Here is a 22,170-nt window from a genome sequence, read left to right as displayed (position 1 = left end):
TGCTCGCTTTCTTGTTGTTGAAACGTGTTTCTCTCCAGGCACTGGCGACACTGCACACTTGGTACTCTGCCTGCCTTGGCAGCTGCTCCATTTGGATCTGAGGTGGCCCTCCCTCTTCTCGGAACCCCCAACCGGTACAGTCCTTCCCGGTTGGTCCCAGGCCCTCAGACAGGAAACCGCAGAGGCGTCCTTGACTCTGTTCTCTCCCTCTGCTCCCACACCTCACTCTTCGTCCAATGTACGCCAAGTCCCCGCTAATTGTACCTTCAAAATACATTTTGAATATGTCCCTGCCTCTGCATACCTAATTATGCCATATCCAACCTTTCATCCTCTTTTACCAGATACTTAAATTCCCTTCTAATTTTATTAGCCAGTTACCGTAATGGTAGGCTGATTCTTTCAAGGCCACTGCAATATTTGCAGAAAGATAGAGAACATCCCAGTTTAAAACCCTTTAAGAACACCCCACTATACTTAGGATAAAATCCAATTTTCTCCGCAAAGTCTATTTGGATACCCCATGACGGGCTCCTACCCGTACCTCTCCGACCTTGTCTTTTGTCCTTCCAACTTTTCTCAAGCACCTTAGCTTGCTTCCTTTGACATGCTCAATTTTTCTTACCTTTTGCACAAGCTCTTTCCTCTTCCTGATGATCTCCCCTCAGCCCTTTTATATCCCTCAGAACTTTGTGTATCATCCATTTTCTGAAGAAAGATCTTCTAAATACCCGATAAAGTTACCTCCTCTCACTCCCTCGTAGCATTTAACACAGTTAGCACCATATATTTGTCTTTGAATCCTTTATCATATTTTATGATTCATGGAAATGTATACTATACCTGCTCTATACAGCATGCACTAAATACTCACTACTTACCATAAGTACATAACAAGAATGTATAGAATAAATGATATTTAATGGGTCATAAATATGGGCTGTAGAAATAACTAAGTATAGCTTTTAGTATAGGAAGAAAAACTATAATTTTGTTCTGTTAGCACAAAGTATTAACAGGCAATTTTTATATTTAAATGGTTAGTGTTCTTAAATGTTTTTAAAAATCACAGGTGGAGGCCTTGAGCCAACAAACAGATGGTGGCTATTGGAGATTGCTTACAAATGGAATCATATTGAGGAAAGCAAGTGATGCCACCATTTTTTGTCTTTAAAATATTTATTATGATTTACATGAAAGTTTCCAGAGCAAATTCATTTCTAATCCAGCAATGCATGCATGGGGAGTTCCCTGGCCCGGGGTTACAATTCTCACAAGGTGTCAGCACTTCACACATTCCTGCCTTGGTTTTCCTGTTTTCATTAGCCATGGTTTGCCCCCTTTCTGTTAGTTTACTGGAAACAATTCTGCTTGATTTTGCTTTTAGATAAATACTATCTGTTCAGGTGTATATACTTGATTTTTCTGAGGGGCATGTTAGTTTCACCCATGTGTTATTGTTCACACACCAGCTGAAAGGTGGTCTCAGGCTTGGCTTCAGGTCTGAGTTAAAAGAATGTCTGAAGGCCATAGCTTGCAGGACCCACACTCTCTTTGTTCAGCCAAGGTGAAGTTGTGTCTTTCTCAAGACAGACTTAGAAGGTAGAGGAGAGCTAAAGCACGATTACCATTGACCGAAAAGAGGTCTTTCAACACATTCGATCTTACTGTATGTTTTCAAACACGTGACCAGGAGCAGTATTTACAGATTTCTTTTAAGTCACCAACTTACAAAATGTCATCTTTCATATGATTTTAGATATTTGATATCCCAGGGGAGAAGGATATTTTCAATATAAATGTTAATGTTCAGTATCTGTAGTGCATATGCATTTGTACAAAGTTTTGAAAAGGAGAGTAAAAGCTGCAATTTTAAGTGTATAAAACACAAGGCTAAAATCTTCATAAAAGTATAAATAAAATGAATGTGTTGTTTCTATTAGGTGCCATCAAATCAGTGCCAACCAATAGCGACCCGATTCACATACAATGAAACACTGCCCTGTCCTGGACCGTGCTCACCATTTCGCCTTGGTTTGTACCCAATGTTGCAGCCACTGAGTCAGTGCATCTCCTTGAGGACCTTCCTCTTTCCACCGGCCCTCTACTTTACCAAACATGATGTAAGTTTGTTTGTAAAAAGTATGTAAGGATCTAGGATGAACGCTTGAAGTCCTCATCTCTAAGGAGTACTTTGGGCGTACTTCTTGCAAAACAGACTTCTTAGTCCTTTTGGGAGCCTGTGGAACTTTCAAAAATGTTCTCACCATAATTCAGATGCATCAATTCTTTTTTGGTCTTACTTAAGCAATGTCCAAATTAAAAAAAGGAGAGAAAAGGGTGCATCTTTAATAGTAAAGGCTTTTTGGTTGATTACAAATAATTGTATCCTTACACAGAAACGCATTGCTACTGTATGGATTCCAATACCTAGCGACCGTCGGTGGGCACTGACGCCCTGTCCCGGTCAGTCTCATGGCTGCACTCCCTACAGGGGCAGACGGCCTTTCTTTCTCCTGAGAAGAAACTACGAGGTTTGAACTTTGGACTCTTCAGTTAGCACCGAAATGCTTAAGGCATGGCTCCATCCATATAGCTGCAGAGGTCACAGGAAAGCTTGCAGTTCAGAAGCACATGGTAAGGATTCCGTGTGTAAGCCTTCCAATAAACAAATTCAGTGACAAAAAGTAATCCCTTTTTATTTAGAGATATAAATAGCCATGGCTATTTAAGTTTTAAAAGTATTTGTTACACATGAAACTATTTTCACATCAAGCAATCTTTCAATAAAAATCAAATGTTTTTCTCTTTTACATGTTCATTAATCTTGCCTTTGTAATTTAACTTGTTAATAAATGCTAATTTGGTAAAGTCCAAATGGCTAGAACCAGTTGTGATGAATCGGTTTTGTAAGACTATCATAAGTATCATCACAAACAATGATTACCAAGCGGTAACTCTTTTCCCTATCACATATATAAAACTGTGCCGTATTTTAAATGAAACAGAGAGACATTTGAGCAGAAACTGTCCATGGCCATTCATTTTAGATTAAGTGTGACTGAGTCACCATCTGGACGGAAACACAAACCATCTCCACAGAAAGGACCTTAACTTTGACACACTGTGTCTGTTCTTCTATTACTATCTGAGTTTTCATTTTCGTGAAAACCCACATGCAGGGAGCAGTCTTTCACAACTGTAAGCCTGCAGGTCTCAAACAAAAGTCCTGCATACACATGCTAACAGACAGCAGCATCTCCCTGGAACACAAGTTACTGAGCATGCTTTGCTGCTAATACTCCCTGTAGCATCGTGCCTGTCATTACTTCAGGCCATCAGAATTTTATGAGCACAAACCAATAATAATGATATTTCCTTTTTGCTTTTTATCCACACCTCATTGCCTTACATTGATTTGCATAAGCAATTTTCACCTTGATAATTGGACCCAAACACTGTGTTGTAGGTTACCTTATGGAAAAGAGCAGTTAAATACTAATCAAGAGAAATCTTTCTCTATTCAACCATATTTTAGATGATATTAAATTACTCTCTCTGGTTCAGCAGGAAGGTGACCCACTTTCTCACATAGATTTTAGGGCTTGGGTTTATATCAAGCTTAACAATGATCTTTCTTCACAATTTTAATTCCCTCATGTGGACTCATAACAACATGAAGAATGGTACAACCAGGCCCAAATCATTAAAACATTATTGTTTTGTTTGAAAGGAAAAAGCAATAGTATTACATACTAATTATTTTTGTAATAGCTACTGGGCCAATCAATGTTATCTAAGGATCCTATAATTATAGCTTTACTATTTTATTACTGGGCGAAAAACAAGAGAAAATTTAATTAGGGAGATTAAAACAAATATAAATGAAGTTAAAAGGACTCGTGTAATTTTAAAAGTCCAAAGAATCAGCACCTGAATTGGTTACTTTAAAAGTAATCCTGCGAGTTCTTCTAGAACTAGGATCTGAACTAAACGGACTCAAATTAGGAAGAAAGAATGGCACAAAGGCAGTAGATCCCAGTTCGTTTGTCCTGTTTTCTTGATCGTCCCCCATCCCACCCCCACGTTAACCTCATACACTGCTTCCTCTGCGTAACGATGAAGGCGTGTGCATGGAAACCGCACAGACTCTGGCAAATTAGAGATGTAACTATTACCAAAGGATGTTGTTTGATAATATTTGTAATGGATTTGAAGGTTTGAGTTGCAAGAGACATTGCAGAGGGACATGTCCAATCACCAAGAATTTATAGAGAGACGAAAGAGGAGCACACTTACATTACATTTATAGTTCCAGTTACCCCGGGGAAAGAAAGGAAAACAGCACTGAGCACAGAAACTTGTCCACGCGCGGAAAGGGTAGTAATGAGGTTACGGCACGAGTTTGGGGTGTTGTGATCGGTAGAGAACGAATACAGACCTCCCAAAGTGATGCTTCGAGTTTCTCTTCACAGACTGGTCTAGGAAGCTGTTTGATATATGCATAACACAGTCAAAAATGAGGCCTCAAAGGTAGCATTATATGATGCATAACTTGTTCCCGACGTGCAAGGAGACTTTCTAGTTATTGCTAATTCTTTACTGCATTTTCACTAACTCTATTTAAGTCTCCATTGGGAACACAGCCTGCAGTAATTTTTTTTAACAACAATTCTCACTGGACAGACACTTACAGTGAGGAAGACATACAGGTTGGGACGCCATACTGGCTCACTTTCCAGATGGGCTTTTTGTCCCGTGCATATTTGATTTTAAATTAAATGTAATTTAGAAAAACTGCTGCTTAATTTCTTCTCCATATATTTATCATATCCTAGTAGGAGGGGGGTGAAGGGAGTAGACTGAAGAGCCAACAGTTTCGATCACGTAAACCAGAAGTATAAAATATTAAGTTAATTAAAAACAGAAAACTTTTATAATAGTCAATTCCCCTGTCTTTTTTCGTCAGCGCTTATTTTAGAAGTGTCATAATTAGATAGTTGGAAATTTCAGACATATCATACCAGTACTGATTCACCCTGACACCACCAAGCCAGTCCAGTCCCTCCCCAGAGGGGCCTGGAGATTACAAACTCGGTGGAAATGGGAACATGTTTCTGCAGTAAGTAATACAATGATTAGGGAAGGAACAAAAATAATGGAGCTATCACTAAAGTAACAAAAGAAAATAAAAAAGCTCTGTATCGTAATACAAAAAGCTACATATATAGTACAAATAATAATAAAATCACTAAAGTAAAACAACAACAAAATGGATCGATTACGTTTGTTCAATTGTCTGTCGTCAGCTCACCTGTCCCCTTGCTACCTTCTATACCCTGTTGAGCACTGTGCAGGCTGGAGGCCTGGGTGCCACATTTCTCAGAATCCCTTGCTAATTGGCTCCAAGGCAAATGTCTGTCAGGTGAGAAGCAGGCACAAGCTATCGGGAAGGCACTAAGAAAGAAACACTTCCCTTAGTCAAGTGCAGAAGAAGGTACTGCTGGTGGCTTCCAGGTGTACGGCTGGCAACTAAGCAAATGAGTGTTATTTTATAGTGTTTCCTGAATGTTTTGATTTTATGAAGTCTTCCCCATTTTTACTCTTTTGTCCCTCCCAACTGTTTTATAAAACCCATATTCTCTATGCTAAATCCCTTGGTGCTTGAAATATTAGAATGATATTGCAATGCTTTGCTACTGCATTATATACCAGCTATGGTTTCCTGAAGCAAACCTTCAAAGATGGGTACTTAAGAAGGTGTCCTGTCAGGTTAAAAAGGAATATCATTGAGATAGAATATCCAGTAAAATTCACCAAGCACTGTTTAGTTTTTCGAAAACATAATTTAAGACAGATAAAGTCTTAACTATGAAAATGTAAATTATCCATAGCAAATCATGAAATGATTTTAGGTAACTAAAATCAAACAAATATATATGTCAAATATTGACAAAAAGAAATAAGTCACTATCAAAACTCTCCATAACAATAAATGCTGGTCTGATGGACTAAAATTAAGGTATTATATGCCCTAGAAGTCAAATGGAGTTAATATTCAGAATCTAAATCAAGCTTCAAGAAGAGCAGTGGCATATTTTTGCCCATCTATTCACATTTCTCCACATCAAATTATGAACACTAGTTTCACATGAAAGTCAAGTTGTCTAACTAGCAAATCAAATTAAATAAAATTTGGATTCAGAGATGATGAAACATGGAAAGGCTCTTAGAGATTATCTAGTTCAACTTTTGAATTGTAAACTTTGGAACCAGAGGATAAGGGAGATTTAGTGTTTTGCAGAAATCCCACCAATATTTTTTAAATAAATAAGACTATCATTTTTGCTCTGTATTCATTTCACTGTGTCATGCTTTCTGAAATATGTTTGCTATTATTTTGGGAAATGCAATCTTAAGAACAATATAGAGAGTGCACATTTGGAAAAATATAAGCAACCTACTTTAAATATATGTATGTTGTTTATAAGTGGTATATTAACTCAACAACAAAAGGATTCAATGTTTCTTCTCTCAAAATTTTACTGTCAAATATTACACGAAACTTCCAGAAAAGAAAAATTTAGGTATATAGAAAATTAACAGAAAATATCATTGTAATGTTTTTCATGTGTGGACCATGAAGACAAAGCTGCAAATACAAAAAATAAAACAACAGAGAATAAATAGAAGAGATAGACAGATGGACCGGTAGGCAGACAGATGGCAGAACAAGCTTGAGCATGCTCGAGTGAGACCAGAAGAGTGGGGAGGTGGAACGAAAAAAAAAAAAGGAAAAAACATACAATTTTAAATTTTATATTGCCTATAACTGTTAACATAATCTAGTGTCTATTTGCAAATGAAAAAATTCTATTTGTCAACAGAAAATAGTCATAGTTATTATGAAAAGAATTCATCGTTTGTCCAGCCGAGGTAAACCCTGACAGCCAGGCTTAGCTGTCTCAACAACATGCAAACCAATACTCCCCTGAGCCCCTTTGGAAAGGAAGCATATTAATATCAACTCTGACCCGTCAGCATCATGACATGAAGTGTCTGTTCAGGAGGTCATCTTCAAAATGTATCCCATACATCTTCATGCTCAGGAGATGATAATTTATCACCCCGACATAGAGATCTACTGTACACTAATCCAAACTGCTGGTGATACACTAAATCAGTTTGAGTGATGAGTATAAATAAAGCTGAAAGTGAAGTACTAAAGGATACAGATCTATCTGACCAATGAGATGTCACAATGCAAATAAAATGCAATGTGGACAAACATAGAGCCCCTTACTTGAAAATTAAAGCCAAATCAAGTTTCAGAGGATAAGTAACACATTAAAACAAGTTTTATATCCAAGTTTAATGTAATGAGAATCAGATGAATAGTTTTTTCAGATATACTTGATCTGAAGTCTATTAAATATACTTCAATATAAAAGGATATATTTAAAATGTACACATTTTGCATACTAAGGAAAATATGACAAAATAAAGCAAAAAAGGTTGCAAAATAATAATCTTTTCCAAATAAAATAACTATGATTATTCAATCTGCTGAGCAAATCTATACAGACAGATGAGAAAAAGAACAAAAACTGTACTCAGAAAATGATTTCACATCAACTAGCTACCAAGAAATCAAATTCAATTTGTATTGCTCTTATACAAGTTTAGATTTTTTCAAGAACTGTCATGCTACAACATCAATGGGGAAAACAAAGAAATGGCGGTAGAGAAGGACATTCCTCTGATATTCTTGGAGGGCGCTCCTCGAGAGGAGGGAGAAATCCAACTATGTGATCAGAACAGACCCTTTCTCCCCAACAAAATAGGTTCCATGGATTCAGCTATTCTGAAGGTTTCCCTAATGGAAGGAGCTGAGTAAAGTAACTTCCAACCACTGCTGGAACAAATCTGTGAAAATATTTTCTAAGGGAAATTATTCTTCAGGAAATTTATAGTTTTGCTTTGTTGTGCTACGTATAACTAGCCTTGTCAAAACATAGTTAACTCTTGCTTTGTATTTTACCTTTAAAAATTGTGGGGGGTAAACATAGAATTATACTACTAAAATATGACCTGATCTCAGATGTAGTTTATTAAAATTTTAAAATGAAAGCTTACTAAGAACAGATAAGATTGATAGCTCTCTCTGTCTTAGCATAATTGTATTTCAGGTGAACATCAATTTACTTTAAAGGACACTTCTAAGTAGCAGAATGCATCATAAATAATTCATCAATCACAGCTGCTAGGAACATGACTTGCTCTAGCAGATTTCAATGGAGTAAAAGTTTTATTTTTCTGTATTTGTATTTACTTTAAAAGCCATTAAGAAGCCTCTTTTTCTAAGAAATTTACTCCTAAATCTCATACTTCCTACTGCAAATACATTTTGATAAAATTGTTTATTTTCCTTTAATTTGTACAGCACTGTATTTTCTAATTAAAAAGAAAAATTTAAATGATCATCAGATAAATAACAATCTCTATCTATCTATCTATCTATCTATCTATCTATCTATATATATATATATATATATATATATATATCAACAGCGGAGCAACAGAAACACAAAATACACGTAGCTGAAAATACTATTAAGATTTTTCTTCACAATATAATTTTCCTAAGGTTATTATCACTTCTTACCTTACATAAACTTATCAGTGGAGAAAAAAGAGAGAAGTAGGCATTCTAAATATTTTATATCAATTATTTGGGCTCTTACAATTTTAATTTAAAATGAAAATTAAACATATTCTCAATCACACAATACTTCAAGCTTATTCTGGTGCTATTGAGAACATGGTATTTATAAGTTTCATTTCTCATATTGAAAGATGATGCTAACCTTATACATCTTAAACTTTTCCATACCATTTAGTAATCTTATATCAGTAATTTCTTAAACTGTAAAACATCTGCATAGCATAAAATAAGAAAAATTTTAAGAGAAAACAAAGCAATTTACTTACTTGCAAACCCCTTTGAAACACTGAATGGCCCATAAAATTAGCCAGCATTCGAATTAAAGCAGCACCCTGTAGAAAACATATTTAAAAAATAAAAGAATTTGAACCTAGTGATATGATTCCAAAATTTTCTGACACCAATAAAACACAGTGTATTCTTGTAATTTATTTTAAAATATGCCTTAAACAAAAGCAAAAACACGTATACCACTTGGAAGAACTTTATTTGTTTTGTAGATCTGAAAGTTTTATGGATGCAATACTGATCGTTGCAGAATAGAAAATTCTTGGAAAGAATATCTCAGAACAATAATAAGCTATAATTTGGGTGAAATAAAAATCATACTGAGCCATCTACAAAGTAAATAAAAATTAGTTCCACTATAAGTTTATAAACTAATAAGGAAGATATGACATTAATAAGCATAATAAAGTATAAATGTAGAGTGACATAGCTACTGAATGCACCCCTGGCTCCATGCGGAATAGAATTGTTGTGGGACTGGAGACTTTGGAATACTGGCTAACAGTTCAAACTCTGCACCAGACTGCTGGCCTCAAACAGTGTGTCTGCCAATTACTGTCCAGGTATCCCTGGGACAACGATCTCAGTGCTCCTCTCATCTCACATTCCTTGAGTGCATATTTCATATGGCTGCTCCCAAGATTAAATTAATTAACAAATGCAAATTGTTTGAACAGAATCTTAAAAATACTAAGCACCATGTGTTAGGAACCCCGATAACTCCATGGTTAAGAGTTCAGCTAGTGATCAAAAGGTCAGTAGTTCAAACCTACTGGCTGCTCCATAGAGCACAGCCCTGCGCTCTGCTCACATCAGTATTGCCCATGGCTGTCAATTCAAACCAATTCAGAGCAACTCTGCAGGCTGGGGCAGAGCTGCCGCACAGGGTTTCCAATGTTAAGAATTTCACGGAAGTAGATTGATGCCTCTTTGCTGCATTAAGCAGCTGGTGAGTTCACACTGCTGATTTTTCTGTTAACATTCAAGCAGCCTAAGAAACCCAATGGGACAAGTCTGCGTTGTTCTCAGAGTCGCTATGAGTAAGAATCCACTGCATGACACGTATAAACAACGTATATGGGTGTTAGTTATTAATATTATATCACCTCACTACATAAGTTTTGTGCTAGATCTTTGAGAAGCAATGTTTACTCAAATACAGATAAAACAATGTAAGTATAACTAATGTGGTTAATATGAATACTTAGCAAGTCAGGGAAAATACTACGGGCTTCTGCCTACTCACATTAAGTATCATTACTATAACAGAACAAAATCTGGACAAAAAGGTAGGCACGTAGTCAACGTGATGTTCCAAGTAATGGTGGATGGCTAAAGCCAGATGAACAGAAACCAACAACAGAAACAAAAGTAGAAAGGGAAAATACTAAATTAGCTACAGCATTCAAATTGCTTTGAGCTAACAATCTTTGTAAATCAAAGAAATACTTGTCCACCAATGTCCATTGCAGTGTTATCCACAATAACCAAAAGATAGAAACAAGGAAAACGGATATGTCCATCAACAGAGAAATAGACAAATACCATGTGATACAGACATTCATTGAGTTGTAACTCATAAAGAAAAAGTCCTGATGTGTGCTATGATATGTATGAAACATGAAAAGACTTGCTATATGGATTACATGAATAAAAAGAATATGTATAAACAAGTTATATAAAATATCAAGGAGATGGGTTAATTAGGGTGTGAGGTAGTATCGATGAAGAACACAGCTTTCCCCCAGATCCTGGATGCTTCCTCCCCCCAACTACCATGATCCGAATTCTACCTTGCAGGGCTGGATAGGGCAGAGGCTGTACACTGGTGCATATGAGGGTTGGAGGTACAGGGAATCCAGGGTGGATGATACCTTCAGGACCAAGGGTGTGAGGGGTGATGCTGGGAGAGTGGAGGGTGAGTGAGTTGGAAAGGGGGAACTGATTATAAGGATCCACATGTGACCTCTTCCTTGGGAGAGGGACAGCAGAGAAGGGGGGAAGGGAGACTCCGGATAGGGCAAGATATGACAAAATAACGATGTGTAAATTACCAAGGGCATATGAGGGAGGGGGGAATGGCGAGGGAGGGGGGGAAAAAAAGAGGACCTGATGCAAGGGGCTTAAGTGGAGAGCAAATGCCTTGAGAATGATTGGGGCAGGGAATGTATGGATGTGCTTTATACAATTGATGTATGTATATGTATGGATTCTGGTAAGAATTGTATGAGTCCCTAATAAAATTTAAAATAAGAAAAGAGAAAAAATGATCAGGGCAAAGACTGTACAGATGTGCTTTATACAATTGATGTATGTATATGTATGAACGAACTGTGAAAAGAATTGTATGAGCCCCAATAAATTGTTAAAATTTAAAAAAAAAAGAACAAGGTCATTTAAAAAAATATCAAGAATAAGCAAATGTTTGGAAACCAACTTTCATTGTGTTGAAGGGGAATGCAAATGGGTATTTCTTGAGGGATACAGAGATTTTGCTAAGGGGAATGAAAACAATTGGACATAGATAATGATCATTTTATACAATAATTAAATGTAATTAATGTCATTTGATAACACAGGGAAAATGAAATGTTTTATTATACATGTTATTGCATATATTTCATCAAAACAGAATTCTTTAAAATTAAAATATCCCAATTTTATTGTGTCACATATTTTATTGTTTATATTACCCATTTATTATTTTATGTATTTGTTTTCTGTTGTCTCGTCACAGAACATGTGCTCCACGGTAGCAGAAATGTATCTATCTTGTTGCTCGCACTATCCCTTGGGCATAGAAACTTGGCCAGCAAATTTTCAGTTAAGTATTTGTTTCATGAATGAGTTCATGTGAATAAGGACAACCTGTCATTTAAAATTATGATCTTGCTTCATTAAGGCTAGACAGGATTCATTATCTTCCCAACACTAGGCAGACTAGAAAGATGTTTGTGATGTGGTAATGATGAAGATAACTATGATGATAATGCTGACAGAACACATACAGTGTTAAATAGTTATCAAAAAGTTTTATACATTTTAATTTATAAGGACCCAATAAATAAGATATATATTTTCATTTTAATTTTATTGTATTGAGGGCTCATACAGCTCTTATCATAACCTATACAAATGTCCATTGTGTCAAACACATCTGTACATATCTTGTCATCATCTTTTTCAAAACATTTTCTTTCTACTTGAGCCTATCAGTTCCTCATTTTTTTCCTCCTCCATCCCCCACTTTTGCTCCCCTATGCCCCTTTGATAGTTTGTAAATTATTGTCTCTCTTTTTTTCATGTCTAAATTTCTGCTGTCTCATTTCACCCACTTTTCTGCTATCCATCCCCCTGGGATTGGGGACCAGATGTCTGTCATTGTGATGGTATTTCCCTTACTCACCCCCCAACTTTACCCTCCTAGTATCGCTTTCACCCCTTATTGGTCCTGAGGGGGTTATCTGTTCTGGATTCAATGTGTATACTGTACCAGTATGCAAATTCTGGTCTACCCAGATTTTTAAGATAGAATTGGGTCATGATAGTGGGGGAGGAGGAAGAAGTAAAGAACCAGAGGAAGGTTGTGGGTTTAATCGGTGCTATATTGTACCCTGACTGGATCTTCTCTTCCTTGTGACCATTCTGACACGTGTTGTCCAATTTACTATTGAAGGATTTTGAGTCTCCACTCTGCCCTCCCCCTCATTCCCATTGATATGCTTTAATTTGTTTGTTTTATTTGAGGTCTTTGATGCCTGATACCTAATCCCATCAACACATCGCAATCACGAAGGCTGATGTGCTTCTTCCATGTGGGCTTTGTTGTTTCTCAGCCAGATGGCCACTTGTTTTTCTTCAAGCCTTTAAGACCCCTGACACTGTGGGGTCCTGGTTTACAACTGCCGGCACTAGCACCATGACAGGCCGTATAAAACCAAAGTCTGGGGCAGGCTTAAGCTCTAATTTCAGATTCCTGGACACTGAGGTAATTCTATCAGAGACGGCATCACCTGTCCCAGACGGACCAGCAGGGAGCAGCGACCACCACCCCCAATTGACCAGTCAAGAAAATACGTGCAGAACTACTCACCAACCACCACTGGACAACGCTGATGCCAGAAGTTTTCTCCAATAAGTTTAAAGAACAGCAACACTGGACTGCCCCCGGTCCCTAGCCCCATAAAAGCCCAGGGAACAAAGAACTCGGGGCTGATTCCCTTTTGGACGCTGGGTCCCGCTGCGCTGGGCAGTGTAGGGAAGAAAGCCCTAGCTCGAGCTAGAAAAATAAAACTCCGTTTGCCGCATTTGCATCTCAACTGGCTGTAATTCTTCCGTGCGCCCAAGGTGAGCTCGCGTTCCTTTCCCCAATCCAATAACATTATATCTGTTGATAGTCAAGCACCATCAGCTTTCTTCACCACATTTGCTTATGCACCCATTTTGTCTTCAGCAATCATGTCAGAGCAGGTGAACATCACAGAGTGCCGTGTTAGTAAAACATTGTTCTTGGGGTGAGGGAGTACTTGAGTGGAGGCCCAATGTTCATCTGCTACTGTAATACTTTATAAATAAATATACGTGTAGAGCTCTAGTACCCTGTCATTGCATATAAATGTAATTATATATATACATGCCTGTATAGCTATCCAAGTTTTCAAAGCTAGTAAGTGATAGAGCTAGGGACCCAGGAAGTCTGATCTAGTCTAAATATCTACATAGGAAAACACTAAAGACCCGGCTATTGACAGCTAACATTACCTATGTGGAGTCATCTAGTAAATAGCAAAAAAATTATTCACCATAACTTTCACACAAAAAAGCAGAGACTAGATAAGTGGATATTAATTCATGCGTTACTTGTAAAGCTTTCTGCTCTCAGAAAGCACAAGATCATTGTTTACAATAATTTCATAAAACAACAAATTATTTCAGTTATTTTGAAATGAAATATATATATATATATATATATATATATATATATAAACTGCTGCTCAGGTCACAGGTAATATATAAGAAAATTAGTTTACATATCTTTTATCCCCCCCTGGCCTTTCCTTCCCTCTGTTAAAGAGTCATTTCGTACTGAATAGGCCTTCGGCTCACACAGAGGTAACAAAGAATGTACAAATGGTTAACAGGGCTAGAATTGAAGACAACATTCTTACTGTAGATTTTGGAAACAGCAAATAAATTCATAGAAAACCTCCTAGTTTCCTCAAAATGTATCTTATACTGAACATTTTTCTACCCCAGCAACGAATGGTTACATTCAGCGATTTAACACACATCATTTGAGAAAGATTGTGAAGCAGGGAGGTACAGAGCCATGCGAGTCCTGATATTACGTTACTTTACCGTATGTTTTACACTTTGATAAGAAATGGGAGGCATATTATATTATTTTAGTAGATAAAATGATAAATTGATAAAATACATGAAAAGAACCACCCACATACAGGGCTTCAAATTAGGGTACACCTGCGATATCACTGTAGGCTTGTCTACCTCTTTTAGAGACCATTCATTCAAGCATTAGGTTTAAAATTAAGTAATCACTTTGTCAATACTGCTAGCTGTCAGTTTCTTGTACTGTAGTAGATTGCAGGTTGCTGTACTGCTAGAAGATGGGTCAAATACCAGTAGAATCACCTGAGGTGAGAAGTTTTCAACAGTTTCCAGACTAGGAATAGGCTATAAAAAAGAAATCAGCTCTCAACTTCTAAGGGATTCACTGTGGAATACCTTATAAATAGTAGCAGAGCATTGTGAGATACACTGAAAACCTTATGATTAGTAGGGGGATATTCACAGATATAGCACAAGATGATGAGCCACTCAAGTTAGAAGTCACTCAAAATATGCCTTGAAGAGCTGCCTTCTCAAAAGTACAGCTGAGCATAATAATGGAGATGGAGTGCAGCCTGCAAGACTAGTAGCTGCTGAAGCGTGACTCACAATGAGGAGCAGAAGCTGCAAATATGTATTAATAACCCTAATATGAGATGTGTGATGTTGTTTGAATCTAGGAAAATTGTGAGTTCTCAGAAATCAAATGGAAAGCAAAAGGATGGATATCCTAGCCATTAGTCACCAGAAATGGTTTAGCATTGACCATTCTGAATCAATCCTACAATTTACCACGTTAAGATGTCAAATTCAAAGGCAATGACATGTATATTGTAAAAAGAGGATTTTTACATCATGACCAAGTGGGATTCATACCAGGGATGATGGGATGGTTCAATATTTGAAAAATAATGCATGTAAAGCACCATGTTAACAAGAAAAAGGATAAGAAGCATGTGATTAAATCAGCTGATTCAGAAAAAGCATTTGATAATATAATATCCAACACCCATTCCTAATAAAAACTTTCAAGAAGACAGAAGGGAAAAGTCTCAATATAGTAAAAGCCATATACAAAAATCCTATAGCCAATACTACACTCAATAGAGAAAAGCTGAAAATATTTCCTCTGAATATGGGAACCTGACAAGGATGTCCTTTATCGCCACTTTTATTCAACACTGTGCTAGACATCCTAGCCTATTAATACCCTAAGACAACAGCGAGAAATAAGGGAGTGCACGTGGCTAAACTAGAAGTGAAACTGTCGCTATTTATAGATAATGTGATTTTATATATTGAGAATCACAAGAGTCCACAATAGGATATTGAAAACAACAGAGCAGTTTAGTGGTATAGCAGGATACAAGATTAACAAGCAGAAATCAATGGGATTCCTATATTCCAGTGGGGGCAACACCAAGAAAGATTTCAGGGCAACAATATCATTCACAGTAGCCGCACAGAAGCTGGTTACCTAGCAATAAATCTAATAAAAAAATAAAAGATCTGTATGAAGAAAACTACAGATTACTCCAAAGGACTAAAGGGGATCTACAAAAATGGAAGGATACCCATATTCATGGATTGGAAGACTCAATATTGTGAAAATATCAGTATTACCTAAAGCAATCTACAGATTCAGTGCAATCCCGATCCAAATCCCAGCATCATTCTTCAAAGAAATGGAAAAAAATTATTACCAACTTCATTTGGAGAGGAAAACAGCCCAGGATAAGCTAAGAAGTCCAAAAAAAAAAAAAAAGAAATTAGGTGGTCTTGAATTCCCTGACCTCAAAACCAGTACCAGCTGTCAAAGCAGTCTGGTACTGGTATAATGACAGAAACACCCACCAAAGATCAGGACAGAAAACACAGAAGTAAAAACATTTGCATACAGGCAACTGATTTTTGACAATGGTCCAAAAGGCTTTAATTGGGAAGCTGATACCCTCTTGAATAAACAGTGCTGAAACATTGGCTATGCACCTGCAGAGAATGAAACAAGGCCCATATCTCACCACATGCACAAGGATAAGCTCAAGGTTGATAAAAGACCTGAATGTAAATCCCAAAGCTATCAGGGTCATTCAGGAGACAATTGGGGGCAATTGTAAAGTGCCCTAGGGCAGGGAATATATGGGCTATCAGAGATAACAAACCAATCACAATCCATGGAAGACAAAATAGATGAGTGGGACCTATTAACAATTAAACACTTATGTACATCAAAAGACTTCCTTAAGAGAAGGGGGAAGGGAGACTCCAGATAGGGCAAGATATGACAAAATAACAATCTATAAATTATCAAGGGCTCATGAGGGAGGGGAGAGCGGGGAGGGAGGGGGAAAAAAAAGAGGACCTGATGCAAAGGGCTTAAGTGGAGAGCAAATGCTTTGAGAATGATTGGGGCAGGGAATGTATGGATGTGCTTTAAACAATTGATGTATGTATATGTATGGATTGTGATAAGAGTTCTATGAGCCCCTAATAAAATGTAAAAAAAAAAACTTCCTTAAAAGAGTAAAGAGAAAGCCCACATACTGGGAAAAGATATTTAGTAATGACGCAACAAACAAATGACTAATTACTAAAATCTACAGTATGTAAAAATCTACAACAATAAAAAAACAACAACTAATGATCCCCTGAGAAGGTGAGCAAGAACCAAGGATGACATTCAAAAGGCTAATAAACACCTGAGGAATGCTCTCGGGTCACTAGCCATCAGATCCCCCAATAAAGTAAGTAAAAACAAACAAACAAATAAAACAAAGCCAAAACAATCATAAGATACCACCTAACACCCAAAACTACTGACCAATTAAAAAAAAAAGAACAAAAAGACTGAGAACAACAAATGCTGGAGAGGGTGTGGTGAGATTGGAACTCTGATCCACTGCTGGTGGGCTTGTAGATAAGTACAGCCACTGTCAAGGTGATATGATGACACCTAACACAGATGATTAACAGACAACACATAGCAATAGCAAATACATTCTAGTAATATGTCATTGTGGTAAGGTGTAGACAATGTAACTCATCATAAAAGTGTCTGAATTGTTTCTTTGAAGTAACTTACCATATTCATACCTGCTATTACTTCTGCATCATAATTATGTGATATGATAAACCATAATGAATAAAAACCAATTGTGAAAAAACCAAACAAGTGAAAAATGATATGATCCAGCAATACCATTACTGGGCATATACCCAACGCAAACAAGAAGCAGATTACAACAGACGTTTGGGCCCCCGTTTCCATGGCAGCATAGTTCACTATAGCAAGAATCTGGAAACAGCTAAATTCCTACCAGTAGATGATTGGATAAAGAAACACGGGTATATACAAACAATGGAACCATACACATCCCAAAAAAACAGCTGTGAATCCATGACACACCTTCAGATGTGGAAGGAGCTGGAAGTCAGTCTGCTGAGTGAAATTAGTCTGCACGCATGGACGAGCCCTTTATGAGACCGCGGCTGGAGGAAAAAGCATCAAAGTTCACACTTGTGGGACTCTCATCTATTGGCTGAGGGCCATACAGTCTGGTAGAGAGGCTGACCGGTGCCAACGAACCATACACCCTCTGTTCTAGATTTCCTAAGGTCACCAGGCTTGAGGGTGCCTCACCTCAGCTGGGATCAACGGGTCAAAAGGGTAGAGGTGTCTAATAAGAGGCTGACATGTTCATCTTTGATGAGGTCCCCCTCCCCCCCAGGGCCGGGTAGACAGCCCTATCAGAGAGAGCAGACATACACATGGGAAAACAACGTAAGGGAACAAACAACGCAAGGGAAAGGGAGCAAACATAACCCGGGAACACAAGCCATACCTGTCGGTAGGGAAAGCGAGAGGCCTGACTTCCCGGTGTGGGAAAGAATGAGTGGAAATGCTTTGGGGGACAGTCGGCAGGGTGGGGGGGGAGGGGGGAAGTGCCTTTGCCAGTATGCACTGGATGGACCACATTGACCAGGGTTCTGAATGCATCTCGGGACCCTGGCCAAGGCCTGAGGTGCACGGGACACTGAATCCTGGATCTTTCAAGTAGATAAAACCATGATAAATGAAGAAAAGATGGAAGTGGTCAAGGATTTCATCTTCCTTAGATCAATGTTCATGGAACTGCTGTCAAGAAGTGAAGAGACATACTGCACAGGACAAACTTGCGGCAGAAACCTCTTCAAATGGGGATGAGTAAGAACATCACTTTGAAAATCAAGGGCACCTGACTCCAGTCCTGGTATTTCCAGTGGCCTCATAGGCAGGGGAAGTTCGGCGCTGAGTAAGGAAAGCCAAAGCACGGGGGCACTTGAGAGAGGCTGTGGAAGGTAGCCCGCAGTACCAGAAAAAGGAGGAGGGATCGCTTAGAAGAAGTGCATTGAAAATGTTCCAAAGAAGTGAGGTTGGCAAGACATTTCTAATGGACTTTGATCTTGCTATCAAGAGCTAAGTCCTGGAAGAGGTCACCGTATGCATGGTAGAAAGGCAAAACCAAACAGACGGAAAGACCCTTGCCAACCAGGATGCAGACTGCCTGCAACCATGGGCTCCAACCTCCGAATGGTGGCTGGGCGACGTCCAGGCTGGGGGTAAGTACAATAGACTCTATTCCATGGCGCCTAACACGGACAATAACAGTAATCGCCTACCTGATGCTTTACAAATAGCACCCAAAACAGAAACTGCTGCCATCAACATGCTTCACCGGGGAAAAGGTTAAAATCTATCTACAGTAGAACCCGGTACTCGACTGCATCAGTGAGCGACATAATTGGATTTTGATGCGAAATGTAGAGAGCATTTTGCATCAGAGCTCAAACAAAACATCAGAACCTGACCCGACGCACGTGATTTTTGTAAAGGAAGCAGTTCGTGGTTCGGTCACGTGCGTTAGCTGGCATTGTCAGTCTAGGCCTTGTTTAAACCTTTTGCGGCTGCGTTCCAAGCGTTTTTGCTATTCTTTTCTTAGTTTTCGTGGCTTTCTGTACTGTTTTTAGATAATAAAAAAAACATGGGTTCAAAAAAAGAGTATTTTGAAAAGAATTATCATGATAAGGAACTGGTTAACCTTGTTATTGATATTGTTGATGACAATTTAGTAAACCCTTTTAGAAAACAGATAAGGAAATGCCAACCACAGACCATATTAAACAGAATATGTTTTTCTTTTTTTAAGAAAGCCAGCCAGGTCCTAGTAAAAACAAAGGCAAAGAAGGGAAAACACCTCAAAAGCAGCTCCCAGTTGATTTGCCCAAACAGTGACTCTCTCTCCACATCCGTGTCTACAGATCCAGATCCTCATCAATCTCAAGGTGTGGGTCAGACTGTAGTTGTTAGAAACTTTTAAATGTTGTGTTTCTTGTTTAAATTATATAATTTAACTCTGAACGCATTCACTTTGAAATTTCTGTGTAATGTTTGATAAAAAAAGGTAAGGTTAAGGTAAACACTTGGTGGTCAAGAACAGATTAATCCATGCTCAGTTGTCTCTTGTGGGAAAAACTGAATCAGAGCTCAACTGTATCGCATCTTGATGCTCCTCCTATAACTGATTAGCGTCGAGGTCCGGGGTTCTACTGTACAGAGATAGGTACGACTGGGAAGAAAGGAGTTATTTTCCTTTTTTTAATCCAAGGCCTTGGGTTTCACCAAAATAATATCAACACCCTTCAAATCATTGAAGGTTGTCAGTTGCCAGGAACTATCCTGTTTGTCTTTTTAACTTTGTTACAAATGCTTGATGGTTCATCTGCTTGAATTAGTCTGTGTAAACTAACTCCAATAAATGTAAATATGTGCCTCTATAAATATTTTGCCCATTAAAAGTCACTGATAAAAAGATAGTTTTGAAAGTAAAATATCCACTAATATCCTATAGTTGAATATGTAATATCTACTGTTATATATGGAACCCTGGTGGCATAGAGGTTTTGTGCTTGGCTGTTAACTGCATAGTTAACAGTTCAAAACCACTAATTACTGCTCAGGGTCAAAATGAGGCTTTCTGCTCCAATAAAGTGTTACAGCTTCAGAAGCCACATGAGCAGTTCCACCCTGTCCTACACAGTTGCTGTGAGTCTGAACCAACTCAATGGGAGTGAGCCTATATAGAGATTTGATTGTATACGTAGAATAGATTATCTTCTAAGTGAGATAAATTCAAGGCTTGATTTGCAATCATTGGCTTTCAGAGTACAAGGTTGGCAGTTCAAACCCAGCAGCCATTCCCCAGGAGACAGATGAGGTTACCTGCTCCTGTAAAAATTCATAGCCTGGGAAACTCAATAGAGGGTGCCCCTGTTGCAATTAACTTAATAACATGGATTTATTTTTTCTGGGCAGAATATCAAATGATACAGGAAGCATAAAAAGAAGATAGAAGGTACACAGACTCAACATAAGAGAAATAATGGTTTGGTTTCAATCATTTAGAGGTAGAGTATGACCAAGAACTGATTGTACTGAAGGCAGAAGCACTGAAGACACGGGTGAAACCCAGGCTCCTGGGAGCTGAAAAGACACCGATCAAAATATGTTTGCAAATCACCTAACTCTGGAAGTCCTTACTGCATATACTCGTGTAGAAGCCGAGCTTCTCAGCACATTTTTAATGCCGTTTTTGTGGTAAAATTAGGTACCTTGCTGGATATTCAGGTCAGCTTATACTTGAGTATATACGGTTCCAGTCTGTGCCAAGAATCTGGTAGTGAGCTAACTAGCCAAAGTACAGGAAGAAATATGTATCTGCCATAAGAGTAAACAATTCTAAAGAATGTAAAATCGAATGTAGAATGTAGAAATTAACAAAAAATATAATTAATATCACTTTCAAGAAAATGGTTGCCAAAGATCATTTGAAAATAGAGGTTTACATTGACAGGGGCTACCAGAAATTCAAGCCAGCTTCAGAAGACGATGGGGAACCAGGCCTATTGTTGCTGATATTATATAGATCTTGGGCTGGAAACAGAAGACCAGAAAGATGTTTACATGTAGCAAAGATGGCTAGGTGGATCATAGAAAACTACAGATGACATTGTGAAGAAGGAGCCTGAAAACATTTATTGGTGCTCATGCAGAACCAGTACAAGGACCAAAAGGCAGCACTCATAAAGAACAAGGGAGTATGGGTTGATTTCAACAGGAGTGGCATATGTTGGGTGCGCAACCTTTTACTGGATTTATTCAATCTGTATGTTGCGCAAATAATCTGAGAAGATGGACTAGATGGAAGAAAATTTCAGCATCAGGATTAGAGAAAGGCAGATTAACCACCCACGGTATGCACACAGTCTAGCTTCAGGAAGCGATGGGGACTTGAGTCACTTGCTAATGAATATTAACCACTGCGACCTTCAGTAGTACAGACTGCAACTGAATGCAAAAGAAACAAGAACCCTTACAGTAGTACCAATAAACCACATCACAATAAACGAAAAGACGATCAGTGTTATCAATGATCTTATTTTCCTGGGATACCAAATCAAAGCTCATAGAAAGGGAAGCCAAGAAATTAAATAATAAACCAAATGAGGCAAATCTGATTCAAAGTTTGCATTAAAATGAGAAAGAGCCAAGATGTCAGTTAGAGGACTAAGACAAACCTCCCTTAAGCCACGGTGTTTCAGTCGGCTCGTGTGCCTGTGGAAGGTGGACAATGAATAGAGAAAGCAGAAGAACAATGGCTGGATTGGGGTTATGATGATGAAAAATGTTGACGGTATCATGAAATTCCAGAAGAAAAGACTCTCTTAGATCAAGTACAGCCAGATGCTCTTTAGAATTGAGAGCGGCAAGC

General features: G+C 38.1%; 1 protein-coding gene across 1 annotated transcript in view; it reads right to left on the bottom strand.

Moving 5' to 3' along the window:
* The window catches only part of LOC142452538 (thyrotropin-releasing hormone-degrading ectoenzyme-like), a 187,329-nt gene that overhangs the window by 82,953 nt on the left and 82,206 nt on the right, over positions 1 to 22,170 (bottom strand). Inside the window, exon 5 of the mRNA XM_075553813.1 lies at positions 8,992 to 9,057. Within this exon, the coding sequence (XP_075409928.1) occupies positions 8,992 to 9,057 (66 nt within the window). The remainder of the gene's footprint in view (positions 1 to 8,991; positions 9,058 to 22,170) is intronic.

The sequence above is a fragment of the Tenrec ecaudatus genome, chromosome 7, assembly GCF_050624435.1.
Source record: "Tenrec ecaudatus isolate mTenEca1 chromosome 7, mTenEca1.hap1, whole genome shotgun sequence".
In the NCBI taxonomy this organism is placed as follows: Eukaryota; Metazoa; Chordata; class Mammalia; order Afrosoricida; family Tenrecidae; genus Tenrec; species Tenrec ecaudatus.
The sequence above is the reverse complement of the archived record's forward strand: the minus strand, read 5'-3'. Positions and strand labels throughout refer to the sequence as shown.